The following is a 15,000-nucleotide window of genomic DNA, read 5'->3' as shown; positions in this document are numbered from 1 at the left end:
AGGTATGTACTAAAATCACCTTATGGTGGATAACCCCATTAACACAACATATATAGAATTAAGCATACCAAAACATACACAAACATACCAAAGTGTTATACAAACTGATGTCGCCTTCTACTCCACTCTCCCTGTGCTCAAACTTCACGATCGGTACCTTGGCGGTTGTTATTGGTAAAATATTTTTTAAGCCTATAAAATAACAAAAAACAAAGAGGACACCATAAACGGCGTAAAAAGGTTAAGTATACAACAGGACACACACACTACAGATATATACATACCCGGATGTCTTTTTAATACTTTCGCCAATCCTTCAATAATTTCTTTACAGTTTAGTTTCTGCAAAAAAATGTAAAGAATAAAATACAAGTGAATTTCCTTTCTTTTCACTGCAGTCAATAAGCATCTTACTATAGAGTCTCTTAACTCCTTAAAATTGTGCTGGCTGCTACTCTAGTAACAAAAGCATGTAACTAATAGGGAATCACAGGCCACATGCGCTGACAATCTGCTTTGTTCTGCATTTTTTCCCCAACTTTACATGTTTGTAGCATATTGATAAAATCTTTCATAAGCGTATCATCAGTGTGAGTCCTGAACAGGTACAGAGAACTGATGTTTTGTGTTTAAATTTTACAGTAGAGCAGTGTTTCCCAACTGAGGTGCCTCCAGCTGTTGCAAAACTACAACTCCCAGCATGCCCGGACAGCCTTTGGCATGCTGGGAGTTGTAGTTTTGCAACACCTGGAGGCACCCTGGTTGCGAAACACTGCAATAGAGAGCCAGTCATACACATTTTCCTGCATATGGGAGACGCAGTACACTGACTAATGTATGGCCCTCAAAACGAGTCAAAAGTCACATTTTACACCTCTATGTATGATGCTGTTAAACATTTTTTCATAAGACTATTTTATAGTTATTAACAAACTACAAAAAAATATAGGGGGAGATTTATCAAAACCTGTGCAAAGAAAAATTTGCCCAGTTGCACATAGCAACTAATCAGATCGCTTCTTTCATTTTGTAGAGGGCCTTGTTAAAAATGAAAGAAGCGAGCTGATTGGTTGCTATAGGCAACTGGGAAAATTTTCCTCTACACAGATTTTGATAAATCTCCCTCATAGTGGGGGGACAAAAAAAAAATCCTAGTAAGCAGACACATTTTAATTCCTCTCTACACCCAAAATCTCTACAAGAACATTAATGCACAACTCCAATGTTGTTGCAGCAACACTTTCAAGACTGCCGACAACTCCGTTACCTGCTGCTTAAGCAAGTGGTCAGGGGCTCAAGTCCTACAGGAACGTGTGAGAATTGAGTTTCTGCACCTTTTTCATAGCAGGAACACCATTCCCATTAGCAAGAGTCCTGCAGGACCAGCCCTTGAGTGGAAATCTTGGGTGAGTTTGCACACTTTTTGTCTGCTTCAATGGGTGGAGGGATCAATCTGCAACTAATTCAACAGCTGTAGGCACCCTGATTGAAAACCACAGGTTTGCAGCTCATTTATGTTTCAATGGGTGGGGTGGTTCATGTGTGGGAGGGAGGAAAATCTAATTGTGGGAGTTGTAGTAAAAAAAAAAAAAAAGAAAAGTCAAACAGGAAATACTAGTTCACAAAAAGCTAGCCACAGTGTTATGGTAATCTCATAACATAGCCATTTATCCCCAAGACAAACGCAGATTCTTCCTAAGCATATCCATTACTGTCTGCCAGGTACACACTAAAATCACCTTATGGTGGAGAACCCCTTTAAGATTGCCAAGTGTAAAGTCAATTCTACCATACATAATTATTTGCAGCCATTTAGTAATGACAAACACCTCTTACCTCTGCATTCTCATGGCCTTCAATGGTCATACAGATGTCAAGATCGCTATCTCGAAACCCAAATCCATTCTTAGAGGATCCAAACAAGCACAGCCTGGCATTACCTATTTGAAACATTTTAGCTGATTATATTTTATCTTTGGAGAGGATCCATTGTTACTTTTTCTATAATCATCTATATCAGAAGTTTTTTTGGGGGGGACTTTACTTTGATAGCTTGTTGTTGGGACACTCTGCTTGGGGTTGAATTGGCAACTCCAAGCAGAATTAGGGGATAGTAGTATTTAACCCCTTAAGGACACATGACGTACTGGAACGTCATGTGTCCACTCCCGATCTATAACGCGAGGCCACGGCGTGGCCCCGCGTCATAGCGGGTCGGGCCCGGCCTCTAACAACGGCCGGGACCCGTGGCTAATAGCGCGCGGCATTGATCGCTGTGCCGCGCGCTATTAACCCTTTAGACGCGGCGTTCAAAGTTGAACGCCGCGTCTAAAGTGAAACCGAAAGCATGCCGGCTAGCTCAGTGGGCTGTTCGGGATAGCCGCGGTGAAATCGCGGCATCCCGAACAGCTGACAGGACAGCGGGAGGGCCCCTACCTGCCTCCTCGCTGTCCGATCGCCGAATGACTGCTCAGTGCCTGAGATCCAGGCATGAGCAGTCATGCGGCAGAATCGTTGATCACTGGTTTCTTATGAGAAACCAGTGATCAACATAGAAGATCAGTGTGTGCAGTGTTATAGGTCCCTATGGGACCTATAACACTGCAAAAAAAAAGTGCAAAAAAAAAGTGAATAAACATCATTTAACCCCTTCCCTATTAAAAGTTTGAATCACCCCCCTTTTCCCATAAAAGAAAAAACACAGTGTAAATAAAAATAAAAATAAACATAAATGGTATCGCCGCGTGCGGAAATGTCCGAATTATAAAAATATATCGTTAATTAAACCGCACGGTCAATGGCGTGCGCGCAAAAAAATTCCAAAGTCCAAAATAGTGCATTTTTGGTCACTTTTTATATCATGAAAAAATGAATAAAAAGCGATCAATAAGTCCTATCAATGCAAAAATGGTACCGTTAAAAACCTCAGATCACGGCGCAAAAAATGAGCCCTCATACCGCCCCATACACGGAAAAATAAAAAAGTTATAGGGGTCAGAAGATGACAATTTTAAACGTATTAATTTTCCTGCATGTAGTTATGATTTTTTCCAGAAGTCCGACAAAATCAAACCTATATAAGTAGGGTATCATTTTAATCGTATGGACCTACAGAATACATATCAGGTGTCATTTTTACCGAAAAATGTACTACGTAGAAACGGAAGCCCCCAAAAGTTACAAAACAGCGTTTTTTTTTAAATTTTGTCACACAATGATTTTTTTTCCCGCTTCACCATAGATTTTTGGGCAAAATGACTGACGTCATTACAAAGTAGAATTGGTGGCGCAAAAAATAAGCCATCATATGGATTTTTAGGTGTAAATTTGAAAGAGTTATGATTTTTTAAAGGCAAGGAGCAAAAAACGAAAATGCAAAAACTGAAAAACCTCCGATCCTTAAGGGGTTAAAGGGGTACTATATATTTTTTTTAAAATCAATTGGTGCCAATGGAATGTTAAACAGATTTTGTAAATTACTTCTATTTAAAAATCTTAAAAGGAGATGTCCGGTGCGGACTTTACCTATTTCATCCTGCCCAGGCTGGAAAAAGGAGAAAACGAACTTTCGCTTACCTTCCTACGTTGCCCTGGAGCTCTGCAACAGCTGATCGGTCAGCCGGGCTGTCTACTACCTACATCCTTTAGCCCAGTATGTCACACGGTGCTTCAGCCTATCACCGGCCGAGGCGGGACATCGATGCGGCAGGTGATAGGCTGAAGCGCCGTGTGACGTACCAGGCTAAGGGAGGTAGGTAGTAGACAGCCCGGCTGACCGAGCAGCTATTGCGGAGCTCCGGGGGAACGTAGGAAGGTAAGTGAAGGTTTGTTTTCTCTTTTTTTGCAGCCCGAGCAGAATGGAATAGGAAAAGTCCGCACCGGACATCTCCTTTAACCCTTTCAGTATTGATGAGCTGCTGTATGCTCCAGAGGAAGTTCTTTTCTTTTTAAATTTCTTTTGACCACATTGTTCTCTGACACCTCTGTCTGTCTCAGGAACTGTCCAGATTAGGAGCAAATCCCCATAGCAAACCTCTCCTGCTCTTGACAGTTCCTGAGACAGACAAAGATGTCAGCAGAGAGCACTGTGGTCAGACAGAAAATAAAATTTAAAAAGAAAAGAACTTCCTCTGGAGCATACAGCAGCTGATAAGTACTGGAAGGGTTAAGATTTTTAAATATAAGTAATTTACAAATCTGTTTAACGTTCTGGCATGAGTAGATTTAAAAAAAATATGTTTTTCACCGGAGTACCCCTTTAATGATGGCCGAGCTGCAGCTTCAGACAAGACGGAATGAACACATTTGTCACTGTGTACATATATTTCAGTAAATGCATGAACAACAAGCAGGTTTGGTAGTGGGGCCGGTCAGTCCCTTCCTGGCCAGTCCAGGTTTCAGTTTGGCCCAAGTCTGCACAAGTGTTAAAGGCTGCTCATTACTGGGTTTCCAAAAAAGGTTAACACAGTCTTCAGGGGAGGCTGTGTGGAAGTTGTACTCTGCTGGGAGTTGGAACCCAAAGTCTGCAGCTTCTATGGGACAGTAATGTTGGTGTGTGTGAACACATCACTACTTTGATTTTGTGCTAAAAATTTTAACCGTAGAAGCCCTGTTTTAACCTTTACTGCTGTGTCTCTGACTGCTGTTATCCATTATTTGCCTGGCTCTGTGGAGCTATGGATCTCCCGCAAAACACACAGACACACATATATATACACACACACACTATTATTGTTGAAGGGGGTGACCCAGACCTAGTTATACCCCTGGGTGTAAAACATTGTGACAGATTACATTTAAAGCCCCCGTTCTGACTCACCGTTGAACTCTTTCCGGATAAATCTCTCAAGGTAAATGAGGATCTGCTCTCGATTGTGTTGCTCTGCAGCACTAGGGGATAATTCATCTGCGTAAGAACAAAATAACTTGAATAAAAAAAGGATATATTAAGGCTGAATGATCTAGGGAAAATATCATATTGTAATTACAGAGGTAAATATTAAGATTTAGATATGCAATATATTAAACAAATGGTGAACCCTCCAATCCCCCCATTTCATGTCCCAACCCTCCCATTTCACATCCCCCTATTTCATGACCTATGCATCCAATATGGTGCTGGGGTGCAAAGGAATCTTAAATAAAAATCTGATGCTTCCCTAAATCCAGTCCCCTGTAGGTCTGCCACAGATCCCATCCTCCTCCGTGCAGTCCCGGTGTCGTCTCAGTTCTTCCTTCTTAAGCTTGCTGTAGGACCTTCCAGCTCAGCCAATCACTGGCTCAACTTGGCCAAGGCTTGGATGGCTGGAAGGGTCCTGTAACCAGCTGCTTGTCTCTGAAGAAGGAAGCACAGAGAAGACACTGGGACTACACGGGGGAGGATGGGATTTGTTGCAAACCTACAGGAGACTGGGGCTAGGTGGGCATCAGGATTCTTTTTATTTTGCGGCATGCATAATCGCACATCGGTAATATTACAATTCAACTGCTTTTGTGATTAATGATTCATCAATAGTAGATATATCTATCTATCGCTGTCTATGGAAAACCACAAAATCTTTTAATGAATTTCAATTCTTTATAAGGCTTTGTACACATGCAGATCATGTCTCCCAATCCATGTAAAAACCCAGTGGATTTGGTGTATTACAGTCCTTCTTAGGCTTTCAAAAATGTGATATGTGACATGTCAGTTGTTTCACACAGAATTTGAGGCAAAATTCTAAGGGTATGCCTTAGATTTCTGCTGCGGATAGCATTATGGAAAAATCTGCTGTGTGAACACTTCCCAAAGCTAACATGTAATTCAGGTTTACACTCAGATCTGAAAAAATTCAGATCTGACCAACCATTAATCTAGGCCAAGGTTGTCGAACCTGCGGCCCTCCAGCTGTTGCAAAACTACAACTCTTAGCATGATAGGAGTTGTAGTTCTTCAGCAGCCAGAGGGCTGAAGGTTGGACACGGCAGATCTAGACAAAAATCTGCTATAAATGTGACAACAGTGACAAACCCTCGGTGAACGTGAATCAAACCTGCACACATTATAGAACTGCCTACCATAACACCTCCTGCACAATCGGTCCAGTATATCCCGAAACCTGGGGTTCATGTTGGGCAGAGGCTTTAGGTCGATCTTCTTGAAATCCTCAGGACAGTCATCTTTGGAGTGCCCGTCGCGCTTGCAGATGCTGCAGACTATTGTGGGTGGCTGTTAATAAATACAGTATATTAATGACAGCAAACTTTTTTTTCCTTTAAAACATCATACGATAAAAACCCCAAGAAACAATACATCAACCCCCACCACCACCCAAATATATCACGGCTATCCGGGCATGCTGGAAGTTGCAACAACTGGAGGCACAACAGATGGTAAATACTGTCATAGAGCAGTGTTTCCCAAACCAGGGTGCCTCCAGCTGTTGCAAAACTACAACTCCCATGGTGGAAGTTGTAATTTGCAACAACTGGAGGCACAACAGATAGGAAATACTGCCATAGAGCAGTATTTCCCAAACCAGGGTGCCTCCAGCTGTTGCAAAACTACAACTCCCATGCTGGAAGTTGTAGTTTTGCAACAACTGGAGGCACAACGGTAAATACTGCCATAGAGCAGTGTTTCCCAACCAGGGTGCCTCCAGCTTTTGCAAAACTACAACTCCCATGGTGGAAGTTGTAGTTTTGCAACAACTGGAGGCACAACAGATAGGAAATACTGCCATAGAGCAGTATTTCCCAAACCAGGGTGCCTCCAGCTGTTGCAAAACTACAACTCCCATGCTGGAAGTTGTAGTTTTGCAACAACTGGAGGCACAACAGATAGGAAATATTGCCATAGAGCAGTATTTCCCAAACCAGGGTGCCTCCAGCTGTTGCAAAACTACAACTACCATGCTGGAAGTTGTAGTTTTGCAACAACTGGAGGCACAACAGATGGTAAATACTGCCATAGAGCAGTGTTTCCCAACCAGGGTGCCTCCAGCTGTTGCAAAACTACAACTCCCATGCTGGAAGTTGTAGTTTTGCAACAACTGGAGGCACAACAGATGGTAAATACTGCCATAGAGCAGTGTTTCCCAACCAGGGTGCCTCCAGCTGTTGCAAAACTACAACTCCCAACATGCCCGGACAGCCGAAGGCTGTCCGGGCATGCTGGGAGTCGTAGTTTTGCAACAGCTGGAGGCACCCTGGTTGGGAAACACTGCCATAGAGAAACTGCCATAAATTGAATGGCAGCTGTTTTTATTCACTCAGGGGAGTGGGACCCCATTCTCATGATCAGTGGAGGTCTCGGCTATCTGTGAATAGGGATAACCCCTTCAACAATCACTGTGGGCTTCAATTAAAAGTAATATAGGAGCATTTATCCAGGATTGCATCCATTGTACCCATTTAGCTTTAACAGATAGCGGAAAGGCTTGATGATAAAATGAGCCGCTTTCTATTGCTTTGCATTGTATTGGGGCTAATGCATTGCCAACAGCAATACCGGCCTCCACCACTAACAGTCGGGGGGGGCATCAGCCCCAAGTGCATGTCGTAGCCATAGATACATACAGAAATAACCACGTGGCCCTCACAAACTCTATATAGGGGGAGATTTATCAAAACCTGTCCAGAGGAAAAGTTGCCCAGTTGCCCATAGCAACCAATCCGATCACTCCTTCCATAACAAGGCCTCTGCAAAATGAAAGAAGCGATCTGATTGGTTGCTATGGGCAACTGGGCAACTTTTCCTCTGGACAGGTTTTGATAAATCTCCCCCAATGTGAAATTGCTCAATGTTCTTCCCAATTCCTCTCTCCCAAGCTACTAGAACTCAATTTTCCGCTTTGTATATAACAGATAACTATTGGCCATATTGAAGTTTCTTGCTTGTGTCAATGGGGATATAGGGGGAGATTTATCAAAACCTGTGTAGGGGAAGAGTGGGGCAGTTGCCCATAGCAACCAATCAGATTGCTTCTTTCATTTTTAAAGAGGCCTGTGGAAAATGAAAGAAGCAATCTGATTGGTTGCCATAGGCAACTGCACCACTCTTCCCCTACACAGGTTTTGATAAATCTCCCCCATAATAACTATGGGGGAAATACAGGTTCTTGCCACTAGGGGGCAGACATGAAGCCGAAAGTGTTGGACTCCTCCCACCTGCAGGAAGTGAGGTCATCAATGTTTATTCCTCCTCATCCTCAGAAAATGATGGCAGCTCAGAGCGACACAACTGGCTGCCACCTGTCATCTCCTGCCATAGTGCTGCAAAGTGAAAGCAAGCCTAGGATTGGTCACCCAAAAAAAACGTATCTTGCGCGTGAGCTCAGACAGCCCTACATATGGACATCTCCGCTCACTCCACTGTCAGGGGTTCGCAGCCTGTCGCTCCCTAAATCAGATTTGATGGGGAGAAAAAGGGCAGCATGCGCTATTTATATCGTGAAAAATTAGGACGCCATGATGGAACTCGCCAGACCCCCTAAGTTGGACACAGTTGATGTTCGGCATTTGACTGGCTTAGCATTACTATATGATGTTGGTTCTAATAGAAGCCATGATGGCAGTGTGAACAGATCTTAAAGGGGTACTCCACCCCTTGACATCATATCTCCTATCCAAAGGATAGGGGATAAGATGTCAGATCGCCGCGGTCCCGCTGCTGGGGACCCCCAGGACCACCGCTACGGCACCCCGCTGTCATTACTGCACAGAGCGAGTTCGCTCTGCACGTAATGACAGGCAATACAGGGGCCGGAGCATCGTTATGTCACGGCTCCGCCCCTCGTGACGTCACAGCCCACCCCCTCAATACGAGTCTATGGGAGGTGGCGTGGCGGTCGTCACTGCTCTGTCCCCTGTATCGCCCGTCATTACGCACAGAGCGAACTCTATCTGTGCAGTAATGATAGCGGGGTGCCGCAGCGGCGATCCCGGGGGTCCCCAGCAGCGGGACCGTGGCGATCTGACATCTTATCCCCTATCCTTTGGATAGGGGATAAGATGTCTAGGGGCGGAGTACCCCTTTAAAGGGGTATTCCAGGAAAAAAATTATTTTTATATATCAACTGGCTCCAGAAAGTTACACGGATTTGTAAATGACTTCTATTAAAAAATCTTTATCCTTCCAATAATTATCAGCTGCTGAAGTTGAGTTGTTCTTTTCTGACAAAAATGCTCTCTGCTGACATTTCTGTCTGTCTCGGGAACTGCACAGAGCAGAATAGGTTTGCTATGGGGATTTGCTTCTACTCTGGACAGTTCCTGAGACAGGTGTCATCAGAGAGCATTTAGACAGAAAAGAACAACCCAGCTTCAGCAGCTCATAAGTACTAAAAGGATTAAGATTTTTTTCTGGAGCCAGTTGATTTCCTGGATAACCCCTTTAAATACTGCTTACTAGAGATAAGCTAATGTACAGTATAAATCTCTGAATACAAATCTCAAGCAGCTAAATTGGTTTTCTCTACAAAAAGTAGTTCTGCTTTCCAAGTTCTCCGATTCCCTGGAAAAGACCTTTTTTTCCCACAGAAATGAAGCACTTGCAAAGTAGAACTACTTTTTGTAGACAAAGCAAATCTCATGAGATTCAGATTTGACATTTTACAACATAAATTTGGCCATCCCTACATCTTTCATTAAAGAGGTACTCCGGTGAAAAGCATTTTTTTTTTTTTAACAACATGCCCAGGCTGCCTGCATTAAAAACAACACACCTTTACTTACCACCTGTGTGCCTCTGGTATGACCACCCCAGCCTTCGTTGCGATCCTCTTCCTGTTTCAGGAACCCTGGATTGTCACAGTGCAACTCAGCGAAACGCTGGCCGTGGGGGTGTGAGGTATTGAGCCCCAGCCCTCTTCCTAGTGACGGGGCTCTATATGTCACATTGTCATTGGACAAGTTGGGACACCGCTGCAATAAGTGATTCACTGAGCAGCATAGTGACATCCCAGGTACCAGAACCAGATCGCAACGAAGGCTGGGGCAGCAATCCCGGAAGCACAAAGGTGGTGAGTAAAGGTGTGCTGTTTTCTTTAACCCCTTAAGGACCCAGCCATTTTACACCTCAGGACCCGGACATTTTTTGCAATTCTGACCACTGTCACTTTAAACATTAATAACTCTGGAATGCTTTTAGTTATCATTCTGATTCCGAGATTGTTTTTTCGTGACATATTCTACTTTAACATAGTGGTAAAATTTTGTGATAACTTGCATCCTTCCTTGGTGAAAAATCCCAAAATTTTATGAAAAATTTGAAAATTTAGCATTTTTTTAACTTTGAAGCTCTCTGCTTGTAAGGAAAATGGATATTCCAAATAATTTTTTTTATTCACATATATAATATGTCTACTTTATGTTTGCATCATAAAATTTACGTGTTTTTACTTTTGGAAGACACCAGAGGGCTTCAAAGTTCAGCAGCAATTTTCCAATTTTTCACAAAATTTCCAAACTCACAATTTTTCAGGGACCAGTTCAGGTTTGAAGTGGATTTGAAGGGCCTTCATATTAGAAATACCCCACAAATGACCCCATTATAAAAACTGCACCCCCCAAAGTATTCAAAATGACATTCAGTCCGCGTTTTAACCCTTTAGGTGTTTCACAGGAATAGCAGCAAAGTGAAGGAGAAAATTCACAATCTCCATTTTTTACACTCGCATGTTCTTGTAGACCCAATTTTTGAATTTTTACAGGGGGAAAAAGGAGAAAATGTATACTTATATTTGTAGCCCAATTTCTCTTGAGTAAGCACATACCTCATATGTCTATGTAAAGTGTTCGGCGGGCGCAGTAGAGGGCTCAGAAGCGAAGGAGCGACAGGGGATTTTGGAGAGTACGTTTTTTTTTTTAATGGTTTTTGGGGGGCATGTTGCATTTAGGAAGCCCCTATGGTGCCAGAACAGCAAAAATCCCCCACATGGCATACCATTTTGGAAACTAGACCCCTTGAGGTACGTAACAAGGAATAAAGTGAGCCTTAATACCCCACAGGGGTTTCACGACTTTTGCATATGTAAAAAAATAAAAATAAAATTTCACTAAAATGTGTGTTTCCCCCCAAATTTCACATTTTTGCAAGGGTTAATAGCAGAAAATACCCCCCAAAATTTGTAACCACATCTCTTCTGAGTATGGAGGTACCCCATAAGTTGACCTGAAGTGCACTACGGGCGAACTACAATGCTCAGAAGAGAAGGAGTCATATTTAGCTTTTTGAGAGCAAATTTTGCTCGGGGGGCATGTCGCATTTAGGAAGCCCATATGGTGCCAGGACAGCAAAATAACCCCCACATGGCATACCATTTTGGAAACTAGACCCCTTGAGGAACGTAACAAGGCATAAAATGAGCATTTACCCCCCACTGGTGTCTGTCATATCTTTGGAACAGTGGGCTGTACAACATTTTTAATTTGCACAGCCCACTCTTCCAAAGATCTGTCAGACACCTGTGGGGTGTAAATTCTCACTGCACCCCTCATTACATTCCGTGAGGGGTGTAGTTTCCGAAATGGGGTCACATGTGTTTTTTTTTTTTTTTTTTGCATTTGTCAAAACCGCTGTAACAATCAGCCACCCCTGTGCAAATCACCTCAAATGTACATGGCGCACTCTCCCTTCTGGGCCTTGTTGTGCGCCCCCAGAGCACTTTGCGCCCACTTATGGGGTATCTCCGTACTCGGGAGAAGTTGCATTACAAATTTTGGGGGGCTTTTTTCCCCTTTACCTCTTGTCAAAATGAAAAGAATAGGGCAACACCAACATGTTAGTGTAAAAAGTTTATTTTTTTACACTAACATGCTGGTGTAGACCCCAACTTCACCTTTTCATAAGGGGTGAAAGGAGAAAAAGACCCCCAAAATTTGTTAGGCAATTTCTCCCGAGTACGGAGATACCCCATATGTGGCCCTAAACTGTTGCCTTGAAATACGACAGGGCTCCGAAGTGAGAGAGCGCAATGCGCATTTGAGGCCTGAATTAGGGATTTGCATAGGGGTGGACATAGGGGTATTCTACGCCAGTGATTCCCAAACAGGGTGCCTCCAGCTGCTGCAAAACTCCCAGCATGCCTAGACAGTCAACGGCTGTCTGGCAATACTGGGAGTTGTTGTTTTGCAACAGCTGGAGGCTCCATTTTGGAAACCGTGGCGCACCAGGCGTTTTTCATTTTTATTGGGGAGGGGAGGGCGCTGTGTAGGGGTATGTGTATATGTAGTGTTTTTTACTTTTTATTTTATTTTATTTTGTGTAAGTGTAGTGTAGTGTTTTTAGGGTACAGTCACACGGGCGGGGGGTTACAGCGAGTTTGAGCTGCCGCGCAAAATTTGCTGCATCGCAAACTTGCAGCCCGATACTCACTGTAAGCCCCCTGCCCAGGTGAATGTACCCTGTACATTCACAGGGGGGGGACCTCCAGCTGTTGCAAAACTACTACTCCCAGCATGCCTGAGAATGTTTGGGAGTTGTGGTTTTGCAACAGCTGGAGGCACACGGGTTGGGAAACACTGAGTTAGGAAACAGACAATGTTTCCCAACCAGTGTGCCTCCAGCTGTTGCAAAACCACAACTCCCAAACATTCTCAGGCATGCTGGGAGTAGTAGTTCGGCAACATCTTTAGAGCCAGATGTTGCCGAACTACAACTCCCAGCATGCTGGGAGTTGTAGTTTTGTAACATCTGGAGGACTACAGTTTGCAGACCACTAATACAGTGGTTCCCAATCTGTGCCCTTCCAGATGTTGCAAAACTACAACTCCCAGTATGCCAAAACTGTCCAGGCATGCTGGGAGTTGTAGTTCTGCAACATCTGAAGGGCCAGATGTTACAGAACTACAACTCCCAGCATGCCTGGACAGTAAGGGCATGCTGAGAATGTGTAGTTTTGTAACATCTGGAAGGGCACAGTGGTCTCCAAACTGTGGACCTCCAGATGTTGCAAAACTGCAACTCCCAGCATGCCCAGACGCCAAGGGCTGTCTGGGCATGCTGGGAGTTGTAGTATACATGGTCCTATTACAGCAATGCATGTCGCTTTACGGCGACGTGCATTGCTGTAAAGGGCCCGACCGCGGCTGAAGATCTACTCACCTGTCGCCGCCGCCGCCATCTTCCTCGCCGGGATCCGGATCTTCAGGGACGAGGTAAGTACCGGGGCCGGTCCCCAGCACTCCCCCGTCCCCCGGTCTTTCTCCCGTCCTGTCCGGACTTTCAGGGGCCGGGCAGGACGGGAGGAAGTAACCGCCCCCCCTCCTGAGATTGGTCAGTTAACTAACCGACAGATCGCAGGGGATCGGAGGAGGTGGCAGGCTTGCCACCTCGCTCCGATACTTCAGCATGGTCCTGGCTGTCTGTGACAGCCGGGATCATGCGAAATTACCGGGCGGTCGGGTCCCAGAGACCCGATCAGCCCGGTATCGCCGCAGATCGCAAGGGCGATTTCCCTTGCGATTTGCGGCGATCGCCGACATGGGGGGCCTACATGGCCCCCCTCGGCGTTTGCCCTGGATGCCTGCTGAAGGATTTCAGCAGGCATCCGGTTCCGATCTCTGCCCGGCGAGCGGCAAAGACCGGAAAACGGCATGACGTATGCATACGTCATGGGTCCTTAAGACCCAGGGTGTGATGACGTATGCATACGTCATGGGTCCTGAAGAGGTTAATGCAGATAGTCAGGGCATATTGTTACATACTTAGAAACCAATAAAAATTGTAAAAAGTTGTAATACTTTTTACCGATTTTACTTATTTTGTAGTCTGTTGCTTTAACAAAAAAACAAAAAAAAAAATACCTCGAAACCATGAATAAGCCAGCTACAAAAATATTTATAATATACTTAGCTATTTTATTAAACTTAAAGAGTACCTGTCACCAAATAAAACTTTTAATATAGTGTTCCTTGTGTAATCAGCAGACACTTTCCCATTCACTTGCTTTTAGAATTATCATCAACATAAATGTTTAAAATGTAATAGAAAAAATGGCCACTAGGTGGCTCTGTTCTGTTCCCTGCCACAAATAATACAGTGAGTTTTGTCTCCTGCTTGTAATGGCAGGAGACCAAACTCAGGAAGTGCTTCTCTGCACTGATCTTGATTGACAGCTGCAAAGAGCTTAAATGAAAGCTGCAGAGCCTCACTGAAAGCTGCATAGAGCCTCACTGAAAGCTGCATAGAGCCTCACTGAAAGATGCAAAGAGCCTGAGGTCTTCTATTCATCACAGCACTGCAACCATGCGAGGGCGGAAGTGGTCTCCCAGCAGGCTTCAGTGATGTCATGGATGCTGGGAAACGCCCACTTTCTTCAGCTGGGAAATTGCACAATGTGAGCAAGAAGAAAGATAAGATAAACAGCTTTTTAAATCTCTAAAAAAAATAAATTAAGGGCTGGAGGGGTGTAAGAAGTAGTTTGGGAACATAGCCTGAGTTAGTTTAGAAAAGTTTATTTGGTGACAGGTACTTTTTAACTATAACAGATGACTGGCATAAGAAGAATTAAAAATTTGGCACGGACCATGGCTACGGCTAGTGATATCCAAATTAAAAAATAAATCTTGAGACGCTCTGTTTTGCAAATTGAAATACAAGGCCAAGCTGTGCACTATGTTGCAGAGCTTGGTCTTGTATTACAATTGGCCTCTAGACTTGCGGATTGTTTCCTCCAATGGCTATGGTGAAAAGGCCCCCGTAATATATGTAGGGTAAAAAAAAAACATCCAAAATGACAGCGAAAAGAAACAAGATGATTATATGATTATGTTGACTGTAAAGTGCTGGAACATGGGACAGAGAGATGAATTCTGGGGGCAATGTTTCAGTACAAGCTGAAGTCTCTTGAAAGTACAATGTTTGTCTCCTGACCATTTTGCACAGATCGGTCAAGAGATGCAGCTCACGCCGGGCGGTACAATTGCCAAGGCAACCCTATGATGCCTAGCAAGTCCCGTGCATGAGCCCTATTCTGACAAACAGGACTTGTGCACGGAACTTGTTGGACATCCTAC

At 44.0% G+C, this 15,000-nt stretch overlaps 1 protein-coding gene across 2 annotated transcripts in view; it reads right to left on the bottom strand.

Moving 5' to 3' along the window:
* TUT4 (terminal uridylyl transferase 4) overlaps nt 1-15,000 on the bottom strand; it is a 107,581-nt gene that overhangs the window by 34,782 nt on the left and 57,799 nt on the right. For both annotated transcript variants that reach the window (XM_056532229.1, XM_056532230.1), the window contains exons 14-18: nt 6,061-6,211; nt 4,820-4,906; nt 1,837-1,940; nt 285-342; nt 89-192 (exon numbers count right to left, since the gene is read on the bottom strand). In XM_056532229.1, the coding sequence (XP_056388204.1) occupies nt 89-192; nt 285-342; nt 1,837-1,940; nt 4,820-4,906; nt 6,061-6,211 (504 nt within the window). The remainder of the gene's footprint in view (nt 1-88; nt 193-284; nt 343-1,836; nt 1,941-4,819; nt 4,907-6,060; nt 6,212-15,000) is intronic.

This window comes from Hyla sarda, chromosome 7, assembly GCF_029499605.1.
Source record: "Hyla sarda isolate aHylSar1 chromosome 7, aHylSar1.hap1, whole genome shotgun sequence".
NCBI classification, from domain to species: Eukaryota; Metazoa; Chordata; class Amphibia; order Anura; family Hylidae; genus Hyla; species Hyla sarda.
Note: the sequence above shows the minus strand (reverse complement) of the source record. Positions and strands in the feature narration are given on the sequence as shown.